The 27,589-nt window shown below is 39.6% G+C and overlaps 1 protein-coding gene across 4 annotated transcripts in view; it reads left to right on the top strand.

Annotated features, from left to right (window-relative positions):
• Positions 1 to 27,589, top strand: part of Vps13b (vacuolar protein sorting 13 homolog B) — a 641,091-nt gene that overhangs the window by 451,743 nt on the left and 161,759 nt on the right. For 3 of the 4 annotated variants that reach the window (XM_060392854.1, XM_060392849.1, XM_060392870.1), the window contains exon 35: positions 358 to 495. The exons of the other annotated variant lie outside the window; for it this stretch is intronic. In XM_060392854.1, coding sequence (XP_060248837.1) covers positions 358 to 495 — 138 coding nt within the window. The remainder of the gene's footprint in view (positions 1 to 357; positions 496 to 27,589) is intronic. 4 annotated transcript variants of the gene reach the window in all.

The following is a 27,589-nucleotide window of genomic DNA, read 5'->3' as shown; positions in this document are numbered from 1 at the left end:
TTTCCCTTTGCTTCTAGCATTGTATATAAAGCAAGATCCAACCATTAAACTGTTAATGACCAGCAGCTCAGCATTAAGGCGTTTTCTTCACACAAAGACAATGCGGCTTATAATCTGGTCTAGTTCCGGTGTTATTATTCCACCTTGTAAACTTAGTTTACCTTTTTTGATACATACGTGTGTGTGTGTGTGTGTGTGTGTGTGTGTGACCATTTGTGTGCAAATAAAAGAAATGATGACGTTTACATAAAACAGTTGAACATACTCTGATTTCATTTATCCACATAGATCCATATACCAAATTGAGATGCTTGTGGTGTGATCACTGTTTTTCACTTTTCAATTTTTATCACTTAGATCCTGGGAAGACTTTGCCCGAAGCCCTTGACTATAACACTGTGTGGCTGCAGACTGTGCCCGGAGAAACAGACAGTAAAAGTGGGATTCCACCTTCCCTTGTTACTTTACAAATCAAAGACTTTCTTAATGGACCAGGTATGGAAATCATAATCAAGCACCTTTTTTTCCTGTGTGAAGACAGAAACATACAGATTGGATCTGTAGTAAGCCTGAGCTGTCAGACAGTGAATTGCTGGCCTGCTGCCCAGCAGTATACCCTCTTTAGCCTGCCCATCCTAAACACCAAAAAGCAAATGTGAATCTGAGTAAGCAACTATGTCCTTACTGACAGAAGGGATAATTGTCTGAGAGCTGAAGACCTTGTATGTTTTTGTTGCTTTTTGTCTTAATCATCTGAGTGCTCTTAAAGGATTTGTTGTAATTTTCTGTTCAGTTTTCTAACTACGTATGAAGATAATAATATAGATGATGGGTGAGAATTATGATTCCATATATAAAGGAGCATGCATAGATGAGCATACTTACCTCAAATGCATAAAGAAAGTTTTGAGATATAGTAAGCACTCAATTTTAGATAGATAGCTTAATACCAAATCTTCACATACTTTCAAAGAGTCAAGGGTAGCTACTGTTACTCTCCTATTTACAAACAAGGAAAATAAGACCAAAGCATGAGGAAAATTAGCTGAAGTCATGCAGATAGATGAGCTGTTCGAACAGTAGGGCTTTATGACTCTGAAGAGTTGATCTTCCATTTGGATGATGCTGATCATCATGACAGTAAGTTTCCTTTCTGTTTTCTACTCCTCTTACAGGCTCTTACAGGCCTCTGTATCTTCCACTCTCTATTCAGTTCTGACCTCCGTGATGGGGTCGTCACTATTTGCTTAGTAGAACTGACTGCTTCACTTTTGTTATACTCACATGGCTTCAGAATATATTAGTTGTCAAAGGAACATTGACATTTTATAAGAATTTTAAAATAGGGACATTAGACTGTTCTTACATCTCCAGCAACACTATCCCTGTGCAGACCATGAGGAGTGTGTGTGCTATGTCCTGTCAGTCATTTCTACATAATGGAAAGAGTCTTGATACCTGGACTGAGCTGACCCTGGGGCTGCCTCACTGGTTTCATGGCCTGTTCTGCAGCACATGTCTCCAGGGCTAGTGTGAAGAATGTATTCTCTTCATAGTTAATATCTACATGTGATCTTTTTTTTTATATCATTTTTTTTATTTATTTTATTTTTTTTTATCAGTTACATTTTATTAACTCTGTATCCCAGCCGTGTCCCGATCCCTCATTCCCTCCCAGTCCCTCCCTCCCTCCCTCCCTCCCTCATCTCCACCGTGCCCCTTTCCAAGTCCACTGATGGGGGGACCTCCTCCCCATTCATCTGATCCTGTTTTATCAGGTATCTTCAGGACTGACTGCAAAGCCCTCCTCTGTGGCCTAACAGGACTGCTCCTCCCTTCAGGGGTGGGGAGACCAAAGAGCCAGTCATCGAGTTCCTGTTAGAAATAGTCCCTGTTCCCCTCACTTTGGGAAACCAATTGGTTACTGAGCTACCACAGGCTACATCTGAGTGGAGGTTCTAGGTTATATCCATACATGGTCCTTGGTTGAATGTCAGTCTCAGAAAAGACCCTGTGCCCAGATATATTTGGTCCTTGTGGAGCTCCTATCCTTTCCCCATCAGACTAACTCCCCTTCTTTCTTATGATTCCCTGTACTCTGCCAAAGGTTTGGTCATGAGTCTTTGCTTTGAAAACACAGCACAGGCTCTAAGAGCAACAATCAATAAATGGGACCTCATGAAACTGAAAAGTTTCTGTAAAGCAAAGGATACCGTCATCAAAACAAAACGACTGCCTACAGATTGGGAAAGAAACTTCACTAACCCTTTATCTGACAGAGGACTAATATCCAGTATATACAAAGAACTAAAGAAGCTGAAAAGCAGCAATCCAAGTAATCCAATTAAAAAATGGGGAACAGAGCTAAACAGAGAATTCTCGACAGAGAAATATCGAATGGCAGAAAAACACTTAAAGAAATGCTCATCCTCTTTAGCCATCAGGGAAATGCAAATCAAAACGACCCTGAGATATCACCTTACACCCATCAGAATGGCCAAGATGAAAAACTCTACATGTGATCTTAAGTAATGACAGGAAAGAGGAAGTTGGTGGCTGGGGGTGAGTGGGAATCCTACTTTCTAGTAAATAAGAAATACTGATTTTATTTAAGCCAAATAACCAGTTATAGCATTTAAATCCCACTAAGGAGAAAGAAAAGAACTGTCATCGAACCTGTGTTGCATGTTTCCCCTTATTCCATTAGTTGCCGGGTATTTCCTCATTGCAGAGCTGTTCCCCTGTGAAGGTCTGGCGTGTGAGAACAGAAGAGAAATTAACATGGGATCAGCTGCTGGAGTAGAAACAGGAATTTGGGGTTACTTCTTGCTCTTCATTTGGGCTCAGATTTTCTTTTAGGCAGACAATTCAGATTATTGATTTGTTTGTTAAAGTAATGGGATCAATGGTAGATTAAACACCATATTTGCAAGACAATCAGATACACTTAATTATGAGGAGAAATGCCAGTGAGTGAAAGAATGATGACATGTTCATAGTTCTGACATTTACTGTGACAACATAGTAAAAACATAAACGTAGGAAATTATTTTAAAGTATTTATACTTGTGTTTATCTTAAGGTACTTTCAAAATTGGGAAATGGATATATATGATTTCATAGTTTAAGTTAATAGTGATTGTGTATTTGGATATTCAGACCTTTAAGATGGTGAGTCGATAATTATTCTACAACCATCGTTCTTCAGTTTGAGTTTATACCTTAAGCATCTCTGCAAGTAGCATTTTAGTTTTTCTGAGGTATGGCTGAACTTCTGTATTTCTACCATATTCCAGGTGAAGTGGATGCTGCTAATCTAGACATTGCATGTTTTGTAGCAGAATAGGTGTATGTCTGTGTGTGTGGACATGTGCCCCACATTATGCTTGTGGGGGTTACCAGACAACATAAAGGAGCTGATTTTGGTCTTAGTGATGGAACTCAAGTTGTCAGGCTTGGTAGTAAGTGCCTTTACTAACCGTTCAGTCATCTTGCTGGCCCAGGGCGGTTTTATATGCCTGATTAAAATTCTTTTTAGACTTCTGTGTAAGCACACATTATTTCCCATCATAAGTGATTGTTTTCCAAAAACACCAATCAAGTTTTTCAAAGCCATGCTAGAAACCTGTGGTAGAGGAGAAGAGAGTTACAAAGGAAGAACAAGCCTTAGGGTGTTTATTTTGTTATGAAAAATATTGAATGTAGTTTCAGTTCTTTAAACTCTAAAACATTTTTGTCAAAAATACATTTGTTTGTTTATCTTGTATTAAGGGAAGTTAGCTGGAATTGTATATCAGCTCTGTGACATTTCTTCTAAAACACTAGCCTAACAACTGAACAGTCGTATTAATTGAAGAGTATCACAAGATACATTAAAGATATTTCACATATATAGTGTACATATTGGCAACACAATAAAAATTATGGGGATTTTGTTTTTGTTTTACTGTCACTAGGTAGTGTACTTCTAAGAAGATTATTATTTGTGCTAGGACTAGGTAACAACTGCAGTTTATATTGTTCTCCACCAACATTTCTCCCTTTGAAAGAAGTAACATCACAAATGACACAGAGTATAGAAAGTAATACTTCTAATTTTATTGGCAACATTACTGTTAGCATTAATTTTTTTTTTTGCAGTTAGATATTTAAGTCTGTGTACACATCAATCATTACCAAAGAATGTCTTCATGCTACATCTCTAAACTGTATCTCGATTTTCTTTTTGTTTGTTCTCTAGGTGGGTTACAGTAACAGTAAAAATTAGGCTCCTGAATTGTAAAGGGAAAACTGATTGTAACTGACTACCCTTCAGATTTCCTCAGAGGATATGAACGTAGTAGCTCGTGGATTTAACCTTTCAAATCCATTTCAAATTTTTTCTCTCAACAAGATGGAACAAACACTGTCCTTTAGCATTTAGATTTTTAAAAATGACCCTTTATCTTTGTGTGTCCCTTTATTAGTACCTTAGGCAAGTGCCATATCCTAACCTCCATATCACAAACTTTTTGAAGACCCTTCCAAGCCCCACCCTTCCTCAGAGGCAAGCAGTGCCCATTAGTAAGGTCAGTGGCTTGGAAAAACTCAGAAAACAGCAGCTACCACAGACTCTGTAACCATATTTCTAGCAGGTGAGAGATTAGTTGGAACAAATTGGAACCATTGCAGTTCAGATATCCTGGTTTCTTTCAACCTGTTTTTAAAATGTCGTCATTTTAATACACAATCTAAGCCCTGAGGAATGGGCCACAGCAGGTTAATTTGAATCGTATGATGTGTCAGTGCCCTCAGCTGACATGAGCTCTGTTCCATGTGTGAAGCTATAATAAATCCAACTGATGAAAATTTCCCGTGAGAAGGTGAACTGATCCAGGCCTCACACTGGCATGCTAGCCCTGTAATTGAAAGCAGGGCCACCTGTTCCCAGGACAGTTAGCCTACAGAAAAAAAAAAAAAAATAGTGTTAGATTAGATATTTCTTATATTGAAAAGCTGTTCATTCTTCTTGAAAACTCAAATCCGGCTGTGGAGTGTTCACTCTGACGTCACACAAAAATGTAGGAATGTGCTTACTTGAGTCTAGTTCAAAGTTTTGTTAACCATAGGCATTCTTAATGTTGAGATGACTTTTTAAATTTAATCAAAGCTGACACATGAGCATAACTGGTCAGACACAGACTTTTTTAATTAACTCAAGGTTATTTAGAAAGACTTGTGGCTCCCTGAGATTTTTTTTTCCACTGATCTATTGCACAAAAATTTCTGAGCCAGTGTCACCTTCGCCATGAAGTGACATTTAAATGACAACAAAGAACAAAATAGTCAAAGTGAGATATTATTTCTGGGTCTTTTCTGGTTTATTATGAATTAATAACTAACATACCTTATTCATCATATCATTGAAGTAACAAGATTTTATCAAATACAGGTTCCAAAGTGGTTACCTTTCTCTCCATCTATTGTACATTGTATTGAAACAGCTATTAAGGCCTTTTCCTTCTAAAAGAATTTCTTGATGGTTTTTTTTTTCTGTATAACATGCTAATTAATTTTCCCATTAGTTTTCAGTTTTTTTTCATTCCTTTTTAGTTTTGGATTGGTTTTATGTGCATGTGTATGTCTATTTGTGTCTGTGTCTGTGTCAGCATATTATCCTGGCTTATTTTCCCTATGATTTATCTGAATGAAACCTTAAAGTTGGTGTTAAGCTGCTAATCAAGGAAGGACCAAATTTTTTTAACTTTTTTTTTTACTTTTGTAAGTTTTTATTAAATTTATTTATTTATTCACTTTATATCCCAATTGCAGCCCCCACCCCATCCGTTCCTCCCAGCCCTACCCTCCTACCTTCTTCTTTTTCTCCCTCCCCTTCTCAGAAAAAGACAGCACCTGGCCATACCAACCTATCCCAGCACATCACAACCCATCAAGACTAAGCTCATCCCCTTCCACTGAGGCCAGACAAGACAGCACAGCTAGGGGAACATGATCCAAAGCAAGCAACAGAGTCCATGTTAGAAACAGCCCCTGCTCCACTTGCTAGGCCACCTACATGAAGACCAAGCTGCCCATCAGTTACATATGTAGGACCAAGTATTTCAAAAATCTGTATACCTAAAGAAGCTAGGTCAATCCTCATTCAGAAAGGCAAATGGGATAGACATCAGAAGAGGGAGAAAACAGGGAAAAAGACAGGAGCCTGACACAGAGGGCCTCTGACAGACTACCCAGCAGTGTATCAAAGCAGATGCTGAGACTCATAGCCACACTTTGGGCAGAGTGCAGGGAATCTTATGAAAGAAGGGGGAGACAGAAAGACCTGGAGGGGACAGGAACTCCACAAGGAGACCAAGAGAATAAAAAAAAAATCTGGGCCCAGAGGTCTTTTCTGAGACTGATGCTCCAACCAAGAACCATGCATGGAGATAACCTAGAACCCCTGCTCATATGTAGCCCATGGCAGCTCAGTCTTCAAGTGGTTTCCCTAGTAAGGGAAGCATGGGTTGTCTCTGACATGAACTCAGTAGCTGGCTCTTTGATCACTTCCCGTTGGGGGAGGGGGTGCTGCCCTACCAGGCCTCAGAGGAAGACAATGCAGTCAGTCCTGATGAGACTTGATAGGCTAGGGTCAGATGGAAGGGGAGGAAGACCTCCCCTATTAGTGAACTGGGGGAGGGGCATGGGAGGAGATGAAGGAGGGAAAGTGGGATTGGGAGAGGAAGAGAGAGGGGCTACAGCTGGTATGCAAAGTGAATACATTGTAAATTAAAAAAATAAAATTAAAAAAATAACAGTATGAGCTGCCATATCTGCCAGAATGGGTGATTTTTAACAAGAGCAATTAATTTTTGAAAATTCTATACATGCATGTAATTATCCTGTTCATTCATATCCATCCCCTATCGTCCCCTCCCCAAAGTATCTCCTTCCCAACTTCATGTCTGTTCTTTTTTTTAAATAGCCTATTAGGTCCAGTTAGTGCTGCCCATGTGTGTACAGGCTTGGAGTCACCCACTGGGCCATAGGCAGCCTACCAGTGTTTTCTCCAATTGAAAAATTTCCATTCACTCCTTAGCTAGGAGTGTGAGTGTTGGGAGCCCCTTCCCATTACATGCTGGAATTTTCACGTTCTTGGTGATGTAGAGATTGTGTGTAGGTAGCCAAGCCTCGGTGAGTTCCTGCATGTAACAGCCATGCTTCACAGCCAGTGTTTCCCAGCACTCTCACTATCCTCTCACTCTGCACTTTTCCCTCCCCTTCTTTCTTAATGTTCCCTGAGCCTTGGGGCAAGGTTTGATAGATGCTCCATCTGTGGCAGAGCATTCACAGTGGCTTATTTTCAGCATCTTGAACAGCAATGCCTCTCTGCATTAACCACTATCCTCTTCACTAAAATGATTCTCTAACCAAGAAAGAATAGCACAAATCTGTAGATATAAATAAAAGTATTTAGAAGGAAGTTTGACAAGATGGCAATTTAGCAAAACCACATGAATAGTTTCTCCCTTAGGGCATATGACTTCCATGGTTTTGTTGTTGTTTTGTTTTGTTTTTTTATCATGTTTGTACTGCCAGGCATGAATTCCCTTCTGTAGGGCAGACCTCAAATCCAATCAAGAGACAGTTTATCATTTCCATAAGCAGCCTTTTAACTACTGTGCCAGTAGGTACATCTTGCTTATACAATGGGTTGTTATAGCCTGTAGAATCCATTCTGGGTAAGACCACTGCTGTCTTTTCCACTCTAGCAACCCAGAGAGCACCTTTTAGTTGTATGAAAGCTAGCCTGCAGGAATAGAGCTTTCTGATCGGTTCACAGTTGATGTTTTTATAGCCTGTAACAGAAGTTTTTGGTGTCTTTAGAAATAGGGTTGTGCTGTCTACTTGTGATGGACAATGAAGAGCAATGGCAGTAGTTTGTCTTGTTTGGGGTGCTGCTGGGGCCTCACTGACCAGCAACTCATAATGAGGCTAACTTTTGCATGGCACTGACATATTCATTGAATAACCAATGTCTTCCAGGAACAAAATTGTTCACCCATGAGAGAATCTCTATTCAAACTCAATTTTTTTTATATTTTTTATTTTAATTTTTATTAATTACACTTTATTCACTTCGTATCACCTCCATAAGCCCCTTCCTCCTCCCCTCGCAATCTCACCTTTCCTCCCCCTTCTCCACCCATGCCCTTCCCCAAGTCCACTGATAGGGGACATCTTCCTCCCCTTCCTTCTGATCCTAGTCTATCAGGTCTCATCAGGAGAGGGTACCTTGTCTTCCTCTATGTCCTGGTAAGACTTCTCCCCCGTCAGGGGGAGGTAATCAAAGAGCAGGCTGATCAGTTCATGTCAGAGGCAGTCCCTGTTCCCATTACTGTGGAACCCACTTGGACACTGAACGGCTATGGGCTACATCTGTGCAGGGTTTCTAGGCCATCTCCATAAATGGTCCTTGGTTGGAGTATCAGGCTCAGAAAAGACCCCCGGTCCCAGCTTTTTTGGCTCTCTTGCTCTCCTGGTGGAGCCCCTGTCCTCTTCAGGTCTTACTATTTCTCACTTCTTTCATAAGATTCCATACACTCTGCCCAACAGTTGGCCATGAGTCTCATCAGCTGCTTTGATAGTCTGCAGGGCAGAGCCCTTCAGATGCCCTCTGTGTCAGGCTCCTGACTTGTTCCCTCTTTTCTCCTTCTTCTGATGTCCAGCCTCTTTGCCTTTCTGAATGGGGATTGAGCATTTTAGCCAGAGTCCTCCCTCTTGATTAGTTTCTTTAGGTATACAGATTTTAGTATGTTTATCCTATATTATATGTCTATATGAGTGACATATATATATATATGACATACATATATATATATATATATATATATATATATATATATATATATATATACCATGTGTGTCTTTTTGCTTCTGAAATAGCATACTCAGGATTATCTTTTCCAGTTCCCACCATTTACCTGTAAATTTCATGATTTCCTTGTTTTTTATCAAAGAGTAATATTCCATTGTGTAGATGTACCGCAATTTCTGTGTCCATTCTTCAGTTGAGGGACATCTGGGTTGTTTCCAGGTTCTGGCTATTACAAATACAGCTGCTACAAGCATGGTTGAGCAAATGTCCTTGTTGTGTACTTGAGCCTCTTTTGGATATATGCCTAGGAGTGGTATAGGTGAATCTTGAGGAATCGCTATTCCTAGTTGTCTGAGAAAGCACCAGATTGATTTCCAAAGTGGTTGTACAAGTTTACATTCCCACCAGTAGTGGAGAAGGGTTCCCCTTTCTCCACCTCTCCAGCATGTGTTATCACTTGAGTTTTTGATCGTGGCCATTCTAATGGGTGTAAGGTGAAATCTCAGGGTCGTTTTGATTCGCATTTCCCTGATGGCTAATGACATTGAGCATTTCTTTAAGTGTTTCTCTGCCATTCGATATTCCTCTACAGAGAGTTCTCTGTTTAGCTCTGCTCCCCATTTTTTAATTGTATTACTTGATTTGTTGCTTTTCAACTACTTTAGTTCTTTATATATTCTGGATATTAGCCCTCTGTCAGATATAGGGTTGGTAAAGATTCTTTCCCAATCTTAGACATTCATTTTGTTTTGATGACAGTAACTTTTGTTTTACAGAAGCTTTTCAGTTTCATGAGGTCCCATTTACTGATTGTTGCTCTTAGAACCTGTGCTGTTTGTGTTCTGTTCAGGAAGTTGTCTAATGTGCCAATGAGGTCACTGTTCTTCTCACTTTTTCTGACCCGATTTTTCTTCTAACCAATTTAATGTGTCTGGTATTATTGAGGTCTTTGATCTACTTAGACTTTAGTTTTGTGCAGGGTGAGAAGTATGGATCTATTTGCATTTTTCTACATGTAGACATCCAGTTAGACCAGCACCATTTGTTGAAGATGCTTTTTTTCCATTGTATGGTTTTGGCATCTATGTAAAAAATCAGGTGTCCATAGTGTGTGGGTTTATTTCTGGGTCTTCTATTCGGTTCCATTGATCCACCATTCTGGTTCTATACCAATACCATGAAGTTTTTATTACTGTTGCTCTGTAGTACAGCTTGAGATCAGGGATGGAGATACCTCCTGAAGATCTTTTATTGTAGAGGTTTGTTTTAGCAATTCTGGGTTTCTTGTTATTCCATATGAAGCTGAGAATTTTTCTTTCAAGGTCTGTAAAGAATTGTGTTGGCATTTTGATGGGAATTGCATTGAATCTGTACATTGCTTTTGATAAGATGGCCATTTTTACTATGTTAATCCTGCCAAGCCATGAGCATGGGAGATCTTTCCATCTTCTGATATCTTCTTCTAATTCTTTCTTCAGAGATTTGAAATTTTTTTCATACAAGTCTTTGAGTTGCTTGGTTGGGGTTACACCAAGGTACTTTATGTCATTTGTGGCTATTGTGAAGGGTGTTGTTTCTCTAATTTCTTTCTCAGCCCTTTTTTCTTTTGTGTATAGGAGGGCTACTGATTTTTTTTTAGTTAATTTTATATCCGGCGATTTTGCTGAAGGTGTTTATCAGTTGTAGGTGTTCTCTGGTCGAGTTTTTGGGGTAATTCAACTGTACTATCATATCATCTACAAATAGTGATACTTTGACTTCTTCCTTTCTGATTTGTATCCCCTTGATCTCCTTCAATTGTCTTATTACTCTAGCAAGGACTTCCAGAACTATGTTGAAGAGATATGGAGAGAGTGGGCAGCCTTGTCTTGTTCCTGATTTCAGTGGGATTGCTTTAAGTTTCTCTACGTTTAGTTTGATGTTAACTATAGGTTTGCTGTATATTGTCTTTGCTATGTTTAGATATGTGCCTTGTATCCCTGATCTTTTCAAGACTTTAAACCTGAATGGATGTTGGATTTTGTCAAATGCTTTTTCAGCATCTAGGGAGATTATCATGTGGTTTTTTTTCTTTCAGTTTGTTAATATGGTGGCTCACATTGATGGATTTCTGTATATTGAACCACCCCTGCATACCTGGGATGAAGCCTACTTGGTCATGGTGTATGATACCTTTGATTTGTTCTTGGATTCGGTTTGCAAGTATTCTGATGAGTATTTTTGCATCAATGTTCATAAAGGAGATTGGCCTAAAATTCACTTTCTTTGTTGGGTCTTTGTGAGGTTTAGGTACCAAGGTGACTGTGGCTTCACAGAATGAGTTTGGTAATGTTCCTTCTGTTTCGATTTTGTGTAATCCTTTGAAGAGAACTGGAGTTAGCTCATCTTTGAAGGTGTGGTAGAATTCTGCACTGAAACCATCTGCTCCTGGGCTTTTTTTGGTTGGGAGACTTTCGATGACTGCTTCTATTTCCTTGGGGGATATAGACTATTTAATTGATTTACCTGCTCTTGATTCAGATTGGAAACAATCAAGAAAATTTTTCATTTCATTTAGATTTTCAAATTTTGTGGCATATAGACTTTTGAAATAAGTCCTAATGATTGTTTGGATTTCCTCAGTGTCTGTAGTTATCCCCCCCCCCTTTTCATTTCTTATTTTGTTGATTTGGATGTTTTCTCTCTGCCTTTTAGTTAGTTTGGCTAAGGGTTTATCTATCTTGTTGATTTTCTCAAAGAACCAGCTGTTGGTTTCATTGATTCTTTGAATTGGTTTGTTTCTGATTGATTGGTTTCATCCCTGAGTTTGATTATTTCCAGCCATCTACTCTTTTTTGGTGTGTCTGCTTCTTTTTTTTTTCTAGGGCTTTTAGGTGAGCCATTAAGTTGATTGAATGAGATATCTTAAATTTCTTCTTGAAGGCACTTAGTGCAATGAACTTTCCTCTTAGCACTGCTTTCATTATGTCCCACAAGTTTGGGTATGTTGTGTCTTTCTTTCTTTATTTCTTCCCTGACCCAGCTGTCATTGAGTAGCAAGTTGTTCCGTTTCCATGTATGTATAGGCTTTTTGTTATTCCTGTTGTTGTTGAAGTCCAGCTTTATTCCATGGTGATCAGATAGGATACAAGGGATTATTTCAGTCTTCTTGTATCTGTTGAGGCTCACTTTGTGACCAACCATATGGTCTATTTTGGAGAAGGTTCCATGAGGTGCTGAGAAGAAGGTAAATTCTTTTGAGTGGAAGGTTCTGTAAATGTCTGTTAGGTCCATTTGATTCATGACCTCTGTTAGAGACATTCTTTCTTTTTTAAATTCTGTTTTGTTTACCTGTCCTTTGTTGAGAGTGGGGCATCTATTTGTGGTTTAAGTTTTATCAATGTTTCTTTTACAAATGTGGATGCCCTTGTTTTTGGGGCATAGATGTTCAAGATTGTGTTGTCCCCTGGTGGAATTTTCCCTTGATGAGTATGAAGTGTCCTTCCCCATCTCTTTTTATTAATTTTGGTTGAAAGTCTATTTTATCAGATATTAGAATGGCTACTCCTGCTTCCTTCTTGGGTCCATTTCATTGGAAAACCATTTTCCAACCCCTTACCCTCAGGTATTATCTATCTTTGTGACTTAGGTATGTTTCTTGTATGCAACAGATTGCTGCGTCTTGTTTATACATGCATTTTGTTAGTCTGTGTCTTTTTATTGGAGAATTGCGTCCATTGATGTTGAGAGATTAATGACCAGTGGCTGTTAAATCCTTTGATTTTGATGTTGGCTGTGGTCATAATGTTGTGTGCTTGGTTCCTTTTTGTTTTACTGTAGTGAGGTTAATTATTTCCTGTGTTTTCTTGAAAGTAGTTAGTTTTCTTGGGTTGTATTTTTCCTTCAAGTGTTTTCTGTAATGCTGGATTTGTGTGTACGTATTGTTGAAATTTGTTTGTTTGTTTGTTTGATTGTTTATTCAATATCTTGTTTTCTCCGTCTATGAGGACTGAGAGTTTTGCTGGGCATAGTAGCCTGGGCTGACATCTGTTCTGCATATCTGTCCAGGCCCTTCTGGCTTTCATAGTCTCTGTTGAAAAGTCAGGTGTAATTCTGATGAGTTTGCCATTATATGTTACTTGGCCTTTTTCCCTTGCAGCTTTTAGTATTTTTTCTTTGTTCTGTATACTTACTGTTTTGATTATTATGTGGTGGGAGGACTTTCTTTTCTGTTCTAATTTATTGGGTGTTCTGTAGGCCTCTTGTCTCCTTTAAGTTGGGGAAATTTTCTTCTATGATTTTGTTGAAAATATTTTCTGGACCTAGGTGATGGAATTTTGTTTTTCTTCTATTCCTATTATTCTTAGGTTTTGTCTTTTCATGTTGTCTTGAATTTCTTGGACGGTCTGTGTCAGGAATTTTTTAGATTTAACATTTTTGTTGACGGATACATCCATTTCTTCCATTGTACCTTCCACACCTAAGATTCTTTCTTCCATCTCTTGTAGTCTATTGGTTATGCTTACCTCTGTAGTTCCTGTTTTCTTTCCTAAGTTCTTTGTCTCCACAATTTCCTCCATTTGTGTTTTCTTTAATTTTCCAGTTCTGTCTTCAGATCTTGAGCCGTTTTGTTGATTTTCTTCACCTGTCTGACTGTATTTTCCTGTTTTTCCTTCAATTCTTTCATCTGTTTGTTTGAACAGTCTTCTGTTTCTTTTATTTCATTCAGTGATTTAAGTATTTCCTCTCTAAAGGCCACAAACTGTTTGGCTGCAACTTCCTCTATTTCTTTACGGATGACCATAATCTGTTTGTCTTTATCTTCCTATAGTTCTTTATGGATGGCCTTAATCTGTTTGACTTTATCTTCCTCTAGTTCTTTACACATTTTATTTGTTTCCTCTATTATCCTCTTCATAAGCATAGATGTTAGGTCATCTTCTTGAATTTCAATTATGCTTGGGTGTCCAGGGCTGCTTGTCCCTGGATAACTAGGTTAAGGGGATGCTATATTACTCTGTCTCTTGATGGTTGAGCTTTTACGCTGGCCTCTACCCATTGGGCTATCTTAGGTGTTGGGTGTTAGTTTCTGGTGGTTCCTGGAATCCTTTGGTGGAGAGAATCCCCTTGGCAGGAAAATGATTTTTCCTGAAGGAAGCCTCCTCAGCTTTTTTGGTATGGTCACTGAATGGCCAGTGTTTTTCAGAAGTCGCCACAGCCCACCTCAGGCGTAGAGAACTGAGTAGTAAATGTGGTCCTTGTTAGTCAATAGGGCTCCCCTCTCCCTCGGAGAAATCCTGGAAACAGGTTCCCTGCTTCTGGGTTTCTTGCTGTAAATTTAGTGAGCTGCTGATGGAACCTGAGTGCCCTGTGGTTTGGTAAGTTTAATTAAGGATAACTGGTTGCCCCTTGGAGCAGTATCTGGGGGTTGATCTCGGGGATCCCAGGCTTCTGTAGGTCTGAGATTGAGGCTCTGTGCCCCAGTACCCAAGTGGTAGTCAGTGGCAGTTGAGCTCTGCTCTCATGCATGCAGCTGGGGGCTAGAGTGAGGAGGCTGTGGATAGCCAGAAACTTTTCCGGAGCTAGGTGTCCTGAGGTAGGTCCAGATGTTCCCCCCAGCATGGGGCTTTCTCCAAACAGGAAGGCCCAGTCTCTGGTGTTTGGGTTGGCACGTAGAGTGTGCTGGCGCTGGCTCCAAGCTGGTGACTGGGCAGGAACCTGAGACCTTTACCCTAGAACTTTCCCGAGTGTGCTGGCGGGGGGGGGGGCTGAGGGGAGAGGGCGGTCGGCTGAGTGCTCTAAGCTGTCTTTCTCCCTGTGGGGTCCCCCCTCCCTGACAGGGACTCCCAGTCTCTGATGCCCTGGAGCTCACAGTTCTGTCTATGATGGATAGTTGGTGCGCAGTAGGTCTGGGCTGGCAGTGCGCACCCACTTGTCTGCGGGACCTTTTCCAGGGATATATTGGGTGGCCTTGGGTCAGTCCCCATTTCCTTCCTTCCCTGTGGGTTTTCTCCAACAGGGAAACTCAGTCTCTGATGCCCTGGGTCACACAGTTCTGTCTGTGACGGAGCGTTGGGCACGTAGCAAGTCTCTGTGCTGGAGCCCCATTCAGTGCTGGCCACGTATGACCACCATTCTGTGGGACCTTTTCCAGGGATAGACTGGGTAACCTGAGGTCAGTCCCGTTTCCTTCCTACCCTATGGGTTTTTCTCATGACTGGGACTCCCAGTCTCTGGTGTTTGTGTGCCCACCGCTCAGCCTGGGAAGGTGATCGGGACACGCAGGCGTGTGGCTCTTGTCTGGCAACAGAGTGCCTGCGTGACTCGGGATCTCTTCTGGGTTCTGGCTGGGTGACCTTCAAGTAGACCTGAATGATTCCCACACTGTGGAGTTTCCTCTCACCTGGGAAACACAATTGCTGTTGTTTTAGGGCCCAAAGTTTAATCTCTTGGTCACTGTACCAAAAATGCTGTCCTGCTCCTCAGACGCAGTGTCATCCTGGCACTGCCATCTTGGATACCCCAAACTCAATTTTTTATAAAGCATATATTGGTTATCTTATTAATTAGTAGATTCATGTTCTTCATACAGCCTTAATTTTGGTTAGTCTACTCCCTACCCTACATTTCTCCAGTCCCCCTAATCCCACCCCCACTTAAACCTTTAGTTCCAGGTACTTTCCTCTTCCCAGTTCTTTCATATCACATCTGTTGTACTCTCTCCTCTCATTATAATTTTTACTTGGATTACCAATGCATTTTGGGAGGGGGCCGGCAAATTATAGGTGAGAGGAAAGTAGTGAAGGGAATTACCAAGGCCAGGAAGGTTCAAGCAGATAGTGGGAGGATGGGGATGGGAGAAGGCTGGGGAAGGGTTGACTAAAATTATGCATATGTATGTCAAGAAACAAACTAATTTCTTTTCCTATTTTTATTATTAGTTACATTTTATTAACTCTGTATCCCAGCTGTATCCTGCTCCCTCATTCCCTCCTAATCCCTCCCTCCCTTCCTCATCTTCTCCCTGCCCCTTTCCAAGTCCACTGATAGGGGAGGACATCCTCCCCTTTCATCTAATCCTGTTTTATCAGGTATATTCAGGACTGGCTGTGAAGTCCTCCTCTGTGGCCTAGCAGACTGCTCCTACCTTGGGGGGTGGGGAGGTCAAAGAGCCTGCCATTGAGTTCCTGTCAGAAATAGTCCCTGTTCCCCTTACTATGGGAAACCAATTGGTTACTGAGCTCCCACAGGCTACATCTGAGCAGAGGTTCTAGGTTATATCCATACATGGTCCTTGGTGGAATGTCAGTCTCAGAAAAGATGCCTGTGCCCAGGTATATTTGGTCCTTGTGGACCTCCTATCCTTGACAAAGGGCTGATATCCAGCACATATAAAGAACTAAAAAAGTTAAAAAGCAATAAATCAAGTAATCCAATTACAAAATGGGGTATGGAGCTAAACAGAATTCTCTGCAGAGGAATTTAGAATGGCAGAGAAACCCTTAAAGAGATGCTCAACATTCTTAGCCATCAGGGAGATGCAAATCAAAACGACCCTGAGATTTCTCCTTACACCCATCAAAATGGCTAAAATAAAAAACTCAAATGACAACTTGCTGGAGAGGTTGTGGAGAAAGGGGAACCCTCCTCCATTGCTGGTGGGAATGTAAACTGCTACAACCACTTTGGAAGTCAATCTGGTGCTTTCTCAGACAATTAGGAATAGTGCTTCCTCAAGACCCAGCTATACCACTGCTAGGCATATACCCAAAATTTGCTCAAGTACACAACAAGGACATTTGCTCAGTCATGTTTGTAGCAGCTTTATTTGTAATAGCCAGAACCTGGAAACAACCCAGATGTCCCTCAACGGAGAAATGGATACAGAAATTGTGGTATTTTTACACAGTGGAATACTATTCAGCAATCAAAAAGGAGGAAATCATGAAATTTGCAGGCAAATGGTGGGATCTAGAAAAGATCATTCTGAGTGAGGTATCCCAGAAGGAGAAAGACACACATGGTATATACTCAATCATATAGACGTATAAGATTGGATAAACATAATGAAATTTATACACCTAAAGAAGATAAACAAGAAAGAAGACCCAGGGTAAGATGATCAATTCTCATTTAGAAAGACAAATGGGATGTTCATTGGATGTAGGAGAAAACAAGTAAGAGGACAGGAGCCTACCACAGAGGGCCTCTGAATGACTCTACCTAGCAGTGTATCAAAGTAGATGCTGAGACTCATAACCAAACCTAGTATGACAAACTAATTTTTTAAATAAACATTTTACCTTTTTATTTCAAGAAACTACTTTCAATAACAAATTTTCTTCCATAGAATCAGTAATGCATATTAGAGGGAAGAAGTATAAATCCTTTTTGAAAGGCTCACAGTGGCATCTCTAGAAGACCTCACTTCTCTGTTACTTTGCTCAGTAACAGGATCCCAAAATTGCATACGATGCTTGAAGGAATGATAAGGTAATCACCAGCATCAGTACCATCAGTGCAGGGGAGTTGTTTAGACTTTCTCACTTTTTCACAGAGCTTAGTTTTGTCACAGTTTATTTCCCTATGAAAGAATGAGAATGACTGGGAACATTGCATGGGCTAGAGAAAAAGAGAAAAGTAACAGGAGTCAGCTTCTAACTTCTGCTTACACAGCTCTCTCTCACTCTGATCCTGCAGCTTGCCAAGGCCACCGTCCTGGGTCTTGTCATCTCTGTAATGGTAACCTCACCAACATCTTTTATTTGAACAACTTCTAAATGTCCCAGCTTAGTTTTGACTTATCGTCCAATTCTAAGACTGCCTAAGGAGTATGTTCATTACTAAAACATGCTCTCATAAAATCAAGTCATTTTCCTCTCTTCCTCTTGTTGATCCCTTCCCTTTCTGTAGTGTTCAGATTTCTTTAAAACCATTAATGTTAGTAATAAAAACTGCATGGTATTGGCATAAAAACAGAAAGGAGGATCAATGGAACCAAATAGAAGACCCAGAAATAAACCCACGCACCTATGAATACTCCATTTTTGACAAAGAAGCCAAAAACATTCAATGGAAAAAAGACAGCATCTTCAACAAATGGTGCTGGACCAACTGGATGTCTACATGCAGAAAAATGAGAATAGATCCATATTTATCACCCTGCACAAAACTAAAGTCCAAGTGGATCAAAGACCTCAACATAAAACCAGATACTCTAAATCTGTTAGAAGAAAAAGTAGGGAACAGCCTAGAACTCATTGGCACAGGAGACAATTTCCTGAACAGAACACCAACAGCACAGGCTCTAAGAGCAACAATCAATAAATGGGACCTCATGAAACTGAAAAGCTTCTGTAAAGCAAAGGACACCATCATCAAAACAAAACAACTGCCTACAGATTGGGAAAGAATCTTCACCAACCCTTTATCTGACAGAGGACTAATATCCAGTATATACAAAGAACTAATGAAGCTGAAAAGCAGCAAACCAAGTAACCCAATTAAAAAATGGGGAACAGAGCTAAAGAGAGAATTCTCGACAGAGGAATATCGAATGGCAGAGAAACACTTAAAGAAATGCTCAACCTCATTAGCCATTAGGGAAATGCAAATCAAAACAACCCTCAGATTTCACGTTACACCCATGAGAATGGCCAAGATGAAAAATTCGAGTGACAACACATGCTGGAGAGCTTGTTGAGAAAGGGGAACCCTCCTCCACTGCTGGTGGGAATGTAAACTGGTACAACCACTCTGGAAAGCTATCTGGCGCTTTCTAAGACAATTAGGAATAGTGCTTCCTCAAGACCCAGCTATACCACTGCTAGGCATATACCCAAAATTTGCTCAAGTACACAACAGGGATATCTGCTCAACCATGTTTATAGCAGCTTTATTTGTAATAGCCAGAACCTGGAAACAACCCAGGTGTCCGTCAACGGAGGAATGGGTACAGAAATTGTGGTATTTTCCACAGTGGAATACTACTCAGCAATCAAAAAGGAGGAAATCATGAAATTTGCAGGCAAATGGTGGGATCTAGAAAAGATCATTCTGAGTGAAATATTCCGGAAGGAGAAAGACAAACACGGTATATACTCGCTTATATAGACCTATAAGATGATAAACATAATGAAATCTATACACCTAAAAAAGATAATCAAGAAAGCGGACACGGGGTAAAATGATCAATCCTCATTTAGAAAGACAGATGGGATGTGCATTGAACCTATGACAGGAGTCTACTGAGCGCATCTGAAAGACTCTAACTAGCAGTGTTGTCAAAGCAAAGACTCATGACCAAACCCTTGGCAGAGTACAGGGAATCATAAGAAAGAAGGGGAGTTTGATGTGGAAAGGATAGGAGCTCCACAAGGACCAAATATATCTGGGCACAGGGTCTTTTCTGAGACTGACACTCAACCAAGGACCATTTATGGATATAACCTAGAACCTCTGCTCACTTGTAGCCCATGGTAGCTCAGTGACCAATTCGTCTTCCATAGTGAAGGGAACAAGGACTATTTCTAACAGGAACTCAATGACTGGCTCTTTGACCTCCCCATCCTCCAAGGGAGGAGCAGTCCTGTTAGGCCACAGAGGAGGACTTCATAGCCAGTCCTGAAGATCCCTGATAAAACAAGGTCAGATGAATGGGAGGGAGGTTCCCCCCCCCCATCAGTGGACTTGGAAAGGGGCAGCGTGGAGATGAGGGAGGGAGGGTGAGATTGGGAGGGAATGAGGGAGCGGGATACAGCTGGGATACAGAGTTAATAAAATGTAACTAATAAGAAAAAATTGCAAGCAAAAAAAAAAAACTTAAAAAAAAAACCCACTAATGTTGAGGACATTGTTCCTGTGTCCCTTCACCACTGCATTGTCATCTGTGATTCATTCTCCTTCACTCAAATCCATTGAAGTGGTGCTGCATTGTGCATACTGCTTCCCTGGGCAGACATGTGCCTTATATCCTCCTCAGTCAGCTTCAGGATAGCCCTGCCTCTAAACTCTCCTTGTGCCTAAAGGTTGTCTCTTTGCTTTCTAGATTAGCCTCTTCTACCAAATTCATGACTTTTGACCTTCCCACTTTCCTCAGTTTATCACATCAAAACTTTCCTCACTCTGCCCTCTTTGCCCCTTCCTCTTTGTTTCCTAATATAAATGGTTTTGTTTATTATTTAATTTGATTCCTGCTTGCTGTGCTGTGGCAGTTTTGTGCCATTCCATAGTGATGCAGGTGATATGTGAGGAACTCTTAGTATGATTTTTGCAGTCACTGATCCTTAGTGCCTAAATTCTTGAGAGCTTGTAAATAGCAGTTCCCTAGTTCTTGGATTTCTCCTTGATATATTTATTAGCTGTCACGGTGCTTCAAAGAGACATAACCCCTCACCTACTATTTCGTTACTCTGTAGTGTCTGTCATCACAAAGCATAATAAATACTTCATTCATTCTCCTTATTTATCCATTTCAAAAGCATCTCTGTATCTCAATGATGGCCAATTTGATGGTATTGTATGGTATTAATTTAAACTTACTCTTTTTAATGATGTTCAGATTGTTACACCATTTGACAGTAGGAGTCTGTTGACATTTTTGAATCCTGATGCTTACTCTCTCAGTAATCCATGCTTCCTGTCTGTCTACCCATGTGTTTTCTAATGCCCCCCCGCCATTAGTTGCATTCTAAGTTCTGTTTACTCTGATGATTATGCCCCTTCCCTGTGGCACTCACTTCCCAGAGAGTCACTCTGATATCAGTGATTGCTCTTTTTCACAAGCAGCTTGATAATATAACAATGTTTGCCTCTCTCTAGAAGCTCTATGCATTGTCTCCAAGGATGAATGTGTGTCACTATTGAAAAGCACAAAACAAACAAAAGTCACAGACACTGAAGAAACTGCCAAAATTATTATAACATGCGATGTATTAGCCTTTTATTAGTTTCTTTCTATATCCCCCTTTTTTTTTTTTTTTTTTTTTTTTGCCATAGTGATAGAGTACTCTGATACAAACACCTTCAGGAAGCACAGGTTTGTCTTGGCTCATGTTTAGGGCTTGTGGTCTATTTGGCAGGACAGGCATGGCAGCAGGAGCAGCTCTTGTCCATGGTGATTGGGAGGCTGCCTGCTTCCATCTCAGTGAGTCAGGAAGCAGAGGAAAGGGACTAATGGATTGAGCTGACCTTCTCTTTGACATCAGTAGGCCTCCAATCACTACATAACAATCACTACATGAGTTTAGTACAAACTCATGTACTAAACTCGTGTTCATGTTAAAAAAAAAATCACCTTCTAATCATAACTTCTGAGTCATGGGTTTCAGTATGACAAGGAAGAAAATAAAGACAATGCTTGATCATAAAAATATAAAACTTAATAATTGTCAAAATAGCGATGGTGCCATATTACAATGAAAGAGTGCTGCTGGCTGGTCCAGTCAAGGTTGCCAGTTTGTGCCTGAAGCACATAGGACAGAACATACCCAGTTCCACTCGCTGCTAATTGGTGTGCTCAAGTCTGCTACTGTGGGAAGACCTGGCATGTCACCTTTTATCAGTGAGAGCACACTGTCATCAGCAGCTTTCTAGGTTTCTAAGTCTAATTAGACTGTCACTACATGATCTCCATTGTCCACTGTCATTAGGAATATATTTATTTGAACAGCGTAATAAAAATCAAAGTTTGAATTATTGAGTGAGAGAAAATGTATATGTAATAAATAGATTTTATTAAAATTACCTATGAAGTCAAGCTAGATGATGCATTTTTTTTTTAATTCTGTGCTTTGTGCTTTCCTCCCTAAGATAGGACTGGGGACAACACTGTCTGCCCACCTGCCCAGGTGCACTGTTTTCCAACTAAGTTTTACTTGTCTAAAATAAAATTGTGTCTTTTACAAATAAAATTTCAAAGGAAGAAACACTTAACAAAGCAGCTTTCCTCATAGATGTTATGATTTGAGTATAACAAGCCATATTGAACCCATTGGGGTTTTGGTAAGAGATTTCATAATACATCACAAATGTAAGTAATATGATGACTAATGGGTCAAGTCAAGTTGGACAAACATTTTAAATGAGAAAATAGCTGGAACCATTTTCAGGAAACTTTTCCAGTTAGTGTTTGGTCCCCACAAGGTGTGCATTACCATAAGCTGAGGAGAATCACCTCTGGGACTTGAATTCCCACTCTGTTTTCATTATTGCAATATGATTCTTTCCCTTTCACTATTAAGTCACCTTGTAGGGTAATAGAAGTATGAAATAACTGCAATTTCTTTGTATTGGTCTAATCTCCTTTTAACTCAATAGTTAGTCCATCATTCTGTTTCCTGGTAGCTGTTCAGAAAGCTTGAAAGGATAATTAGGATCTAATAATTGACAGCCATGGGTGTATTTGGTAACTTAAAGATATAAAATATGTTCCAGGCTTGGTGAGAAACTTGATCTGGCAGATAACATGACTCAGCTGGGCCATTCTATTACTGTATTTTCCTAAAATCAAAACTTTGAAAATAGTCCATTGTTTACAGTTCAGTAAGGATTATGAAAGAATTCAAAACTCTCAAGTTCAAGAATCTGATAGTAATTGGAATCAAGCCACATTAACAGTCTTTGCTGATTCCAGATACATGTGTGCTTCTTATGCGTCACTCTGTAGACTCTTCCTTCCACTGTGTCTCTGTTGAGGACACTTACGGATCGATTTCTCTCATGTTTTTATTTAGTGATGAGGTTACTGAATTTTCTCAATTCGAACAGTAAAAATGGATGGCTCAGTTTTTCTTTTTCTACGTTTAAATGTAGCACACATTTTAAAATAATTTTCCTATTTCTAAAAATACTCTCCTCGTTCTTATGAACCTGAAAATACTCATTAAGAAGACACTAATTTTCTTCCACACTCACAAACATACACACACACACACCACAATGTCTGGCTAGCTTAAGGGTATCAAAGTCTGTTGATTGATAGTAGTATAGATCTCAGCATAAATTTGTTGAGTAAGAAGCATTATGGTTGTGAGGTCAGAGAAAGAATTCAGACATGCTGCTGAGACTTATGTGCCAACAAGTGTGCCTGTTGATTTGTGGCCTGCTCATTCTGGTTTGTGGTACCTGTTTCTTAATGAACCTGATACTTGGGGAGGAATACTGCCTCGTATACTCCTCGTTTCACTATGCTTTTCTTCTACCTATCCATTCAACTTACCCAAAGGTGACTGCCCCAGTAACATTGTCTACATGTACAATAGCATGTATTTTTCAAGCACGGTGGCTCTACACTCTCCCTGTTGAGAGCAATCTGGTGGCTGAACGGCATTGTGCCTAAAGGTTGCACTGCAGACAAGCATAAATTTTCAGAAATGAATAATTTTAATGTTTTAAATGCCATCCTTTTTCTTCTTAGAAAGCTAGCATCACAGTTATCTTAGGCTACATCTAGTTCTCTAGGTTTTTGGGCTTCTTAAGAGCTTTCATCAGTTGTGTTCAATGACCAAGAGGATTTACTTGTAATACCAAATTTGTCATCATCCAGAGATTGAAGATCTGACATACAGAGAACAGCTTGAACATGATTGCAGAGCTTTAGGGGCCCAGTAAGGAGTTCTTGCAGTCACACAGTGGTGTGAAGAAGTCACTCAGAAATAAGCAGAAAACCACATTTCACACTCATGAGACAAAATTGATGTCTAAGAATTGGAAACTCTGAAATTGTTTTTATATTCTGAGCAATCTATGCTTTTTACTTCACTGAGACTTTAAGGGACTCCCTGTGTAAGAAAGTATGCCACGTGAAACTGCCCAGAGATTGCTGGTCCTGCCCTGTCAAGGCCCAGCTGACAGTGCTCTCCAGTGCTGCTCTTCTGGAGTCTCTTAGAAGACAGTAAGAAAGGAAACTGTAGCTGCCATCTCTCTTTTGTGCTGTTGTTTGTGAGTAAATACTGTAGGCTGGCCTTTCATCTGCTTGAGGAAGTAATTCTAACGTTTGAGTAGTCAAGAGTCATATTTACTAAGATAAGCTCAATAATAATACAACACAGATACTTGTATAGTTGAATATTGCCAAAATGACTAGCTTTGTTAGTATGTATTTCTTTTTCTGAATTAATCAGAATTTGGATTCTTGATTAAAGAAAGCCTACATTTAAAATTTATTTTGTAATATGATCACATTGTGAAAGATTGTACTCATTCCTTAAGATTCCACTAAATAACCTGTGCTTTTTTTACTGACTAAACTTACTTAGGTTTAAAACTCCTAATTTTCATCTGCTACATCCTTTGATGTTAATGAATTTAAAAATGGCATTCCATCATTCTCAGATTCCTCATTTACAGTTAAGGAAAATGTTGAACTGTCTTGTCACACAAATTCTGAGAGGGATTAACTTGAAACCACACTGAGACTTTCTCTGGAGACACTACTTGGGAGAAAGTCTGGCTCAGTGTGAAGTGAGCTGAGACTTATCCCACCTACCAGAGCCACAAACTCATCTAAGATCATTTGTGATGTGTATGTGAATGCAAATAATGAAATGGAGGGGATAAACCTATCAGATTTACTAGTCATTGAGCTAGTTGTTTTTCATTAATATGCAACAAAGTCGCCTTTTTGTTGCACAGGTCTGTGAATTTTTAATAAGACACAGACACACCCTCTTAAACAGGGCCACATACTCCTCTCATTCTCTTGCAATATTATTATATTATTATGTATAATACATAATATTTTAATAACTTTATTTTTATTTTATTTATTAAAATTAAATTTTAATTTAATTTATAAAATTTTAAAACTATGGATTATATTTTTATACCATATAAAATGTGATTTTATAATGTTATAACTGAATTAAATCCATTATAATTTTTTAATAAGGTTTAATAAGGTTGAGGTCAAAGTTCCCTTTTCTTTGTCTCTGTGTGTGTGTGTATATGTATATAGATAGATAGATAGATAGATAGATACACTTAACTATAAATACTTAATTATAAAAATGCTTTATTCCATTTAATTGCTTTTATGTCTTTTTCAGAAATCATTTTTCAGAAATCTCTGGATTCTATGTAATGATCATTGAAAGACATACACCCTTCCAAGTCTGTTATATCTTTGTGCACACATGTATGTTTGTGTATATATGCTTGAGTGTGTGCTGGTATGCATGCAGGTGCATGTGGAGGTAAGAGGTATCTTCCTCAATAACTCCACATTGTTTTTCTAAGACAGTGCTTGTCACAGAACCTGGACCTTGCCAATTCAGCTGTACTAGATAGGCAGCAAGGCTCCAGGGATCCTCCTATCTCCACCTACCTATTCTGCGATTACAGTTATGTGCTGCCACAACCAGCTGTTTTACATGGGTGCTAGGGATAATTTTTGCTTAGTCTGGCTAGCCAGAAGAGCTCTAGGGATCCACCTGTTTCCACATTTCCGTGCTGTGGTTATGGGCACACATAGTCATGCCCAGTTTTTTATGTTAGGTTTCAGCATGTGACAATCATGTTACCTACAGATAAACATTATTTTACTTTTTTCCTTTTTGGTGTGTGTATTTTCTTTTATTATTTTTCTTCTCTTGTTTTGGCTATGGTTTCTAAGTATGATGCTATGAGTAATGAGAATGGACATCCTTACATAGTTCCTGCTCTCGTGGAGAAAGCATTTCATCTTTTATAATTATGTTAGCTGGAGACATAACGAATATGTCATTTATCAAAACAAAATATTACTCTCTGTTGATATCTTGCTTAGGAATTCTTATATTCTTTTCCAATATTCTTTCTTTATCAATTATTCTTTTTTTCCCTTTTTAAGCTATTGATGTTACATTAGTTAATTCATCCTTGCATCTGCAGAATAAACCTTACTTGGTTGTAGATTTTTAAAAATATTGTGTGTGTGTATCTGTGTGTCTGCGTGTCTGTGTGTGTGTTGCATGTACATGTAGAAGTCAGAGGAGAAGTTACAGGAGTCACATCTCTCCTTGTCAGGTTTGGCAGATTTGGCAGAAAGTGCCTTTACCTGTTGAGCCATCTTGCTGGCCCTTGTTTATGGGTTTTTGTGTCTCTATTGCTGAAAGATGTTGGTATGAGTTTCTTGTACTGTCATGGATTTTTGACATCAAGAATGATGGTTTCATAAAATCGCTCCAGAACTGACCTCTCCAGTTTTCTGAAACACAGAAAATAAGGAAAACAAAGGAGCATCACATAGTCCTTCTGGGCCTAAATTAGAAGTCTTTCCCTCATGCTCCTCTGTCTGCACATGACAGTCATGTCTGCATTGCGACTGCTGCCCTTCTAAACCAGTGGTGAGGGGAGAGTACAAGAGGACACTCAGCACCACTTTAATAATGTTTTAAATTCTATATTTTTTTTCATTTACCTTTTGCTTTTCAGAATCTTCAAAATAGCTGTCCCTGTATTTTTTACAGTTGTAATCTTTACAGTGAGACAAGGTTCTGTCTTCTCTGGGTTCTTAAAACAATATTTAAAAAAGTAAACAAAGTAAAATATATAAACTAACAACAAAGGGAAGAGCACATGGTTTACTTTAAGGCGTGTTTAATAACTTTGCTATGGAGAGTGGATAAAACAAACTGAAGCCAGTTTTCCTAGACCTAGAAACTTAGTTTCTGTTCACATTGGGACCTGGATATGTCATATATGATCTTAGCATGTTTATTAGATACAGTGCAAAAGAATGGTCAGCTCGCATCTGTAGGAAGTTTCTGTAACCAAGCACTTAGGATGTAAGCGTGTAGAAGGGAAAGCCACAGTTGTCAGTGTTTGCACACACTTCAGTTGCTCATAAACAGTCACACGTGAGCTCCTGAGAAGAGCTTCTCCACACCGCTCTTCAGCTTGGCCCTCATGTAGACACGACTTTGCCATTGCTCCACGGGTCTGAGGCCTTGGAGCCTTCAACATGGCCGTGCCCATGTCAACATGCACATTCCTCTAGTCTTTCTGTGCTCCTGACAGATACACCCGCCTGGGTCACACTCAAAACAAATAGTTGGGAAATTAAACTGGATAAAGGAAATTCCTAGGCAGAGAAATCAGTGAGTAGGCTTTATAATAGAGGAACAATATCAAAGACAATGGAGTGGAAAATGAGGAGTGATGGACATGCTAGAGAGAAGAGGATTGAATCAAGCAGTGTTTTAGAAGTAAAATTGGCAGAACTTATTTGATAGTTTGATTGGGAGTAAGGAAAGAAAAAAATGAGTAACTAGAAAGTCAGATTTCTGATGTGAGCCAAGTGATTGGTTGACTAGGACAGGTAACAGATCATAGCAGAGAGGAGTTAATGAATTGTTTTGGAGAAAGTGATTTGATGAACCTTTGTCAGTTCAATTAAATGAATCAACAGGCTTTTATATCAATTTACTTTCTTTCACCTTTTCATTCTGTTTCAGTATACCAAATAATACTTTAGGTGCTCAAACACTAATATCTGAGATGGCTTGCTTTCCCACCATCCGCATCTCACACAACTATGACCAGCAGCTGGGTAGCATATCACAGTATCTGGTGAAGTACACTAGACATTTTGAAAATGATGAAAGGCTCTGCACTTAGCAACAGGGGTTATAAACGGTGGCTTAGAGAAACAGAAGAGCTAATTCTCAAAAGACAAATTAGGCAGAGTAGCCAGAGTTATAACTAACTTTTGTCTGTGTTCCTGGGAACACAGTCATAGCTGAGAGATGGGGATCCATCCCAAGGTAATGGTTG

This window comes from Meriones unguiculatus, chromosome 1 (assembly GCF_030254825.1).
Source record: "Meriones unguiculatus strain TT.TT164.6M chromosome 1, Bangor_MerUng_6.1, whole genome shotgun sequence".
NCBI classification, from domain to species: Eukaryota; Metazoa; Chordata; class Mammalia; order Rodentia; family Muridae; genus Meriones; species Meriones unguiculatus.
Note: the sequence above shows the minus strand (reverse complement) of the source record. Positions and strands in the feature narration are given on the sequence as shown.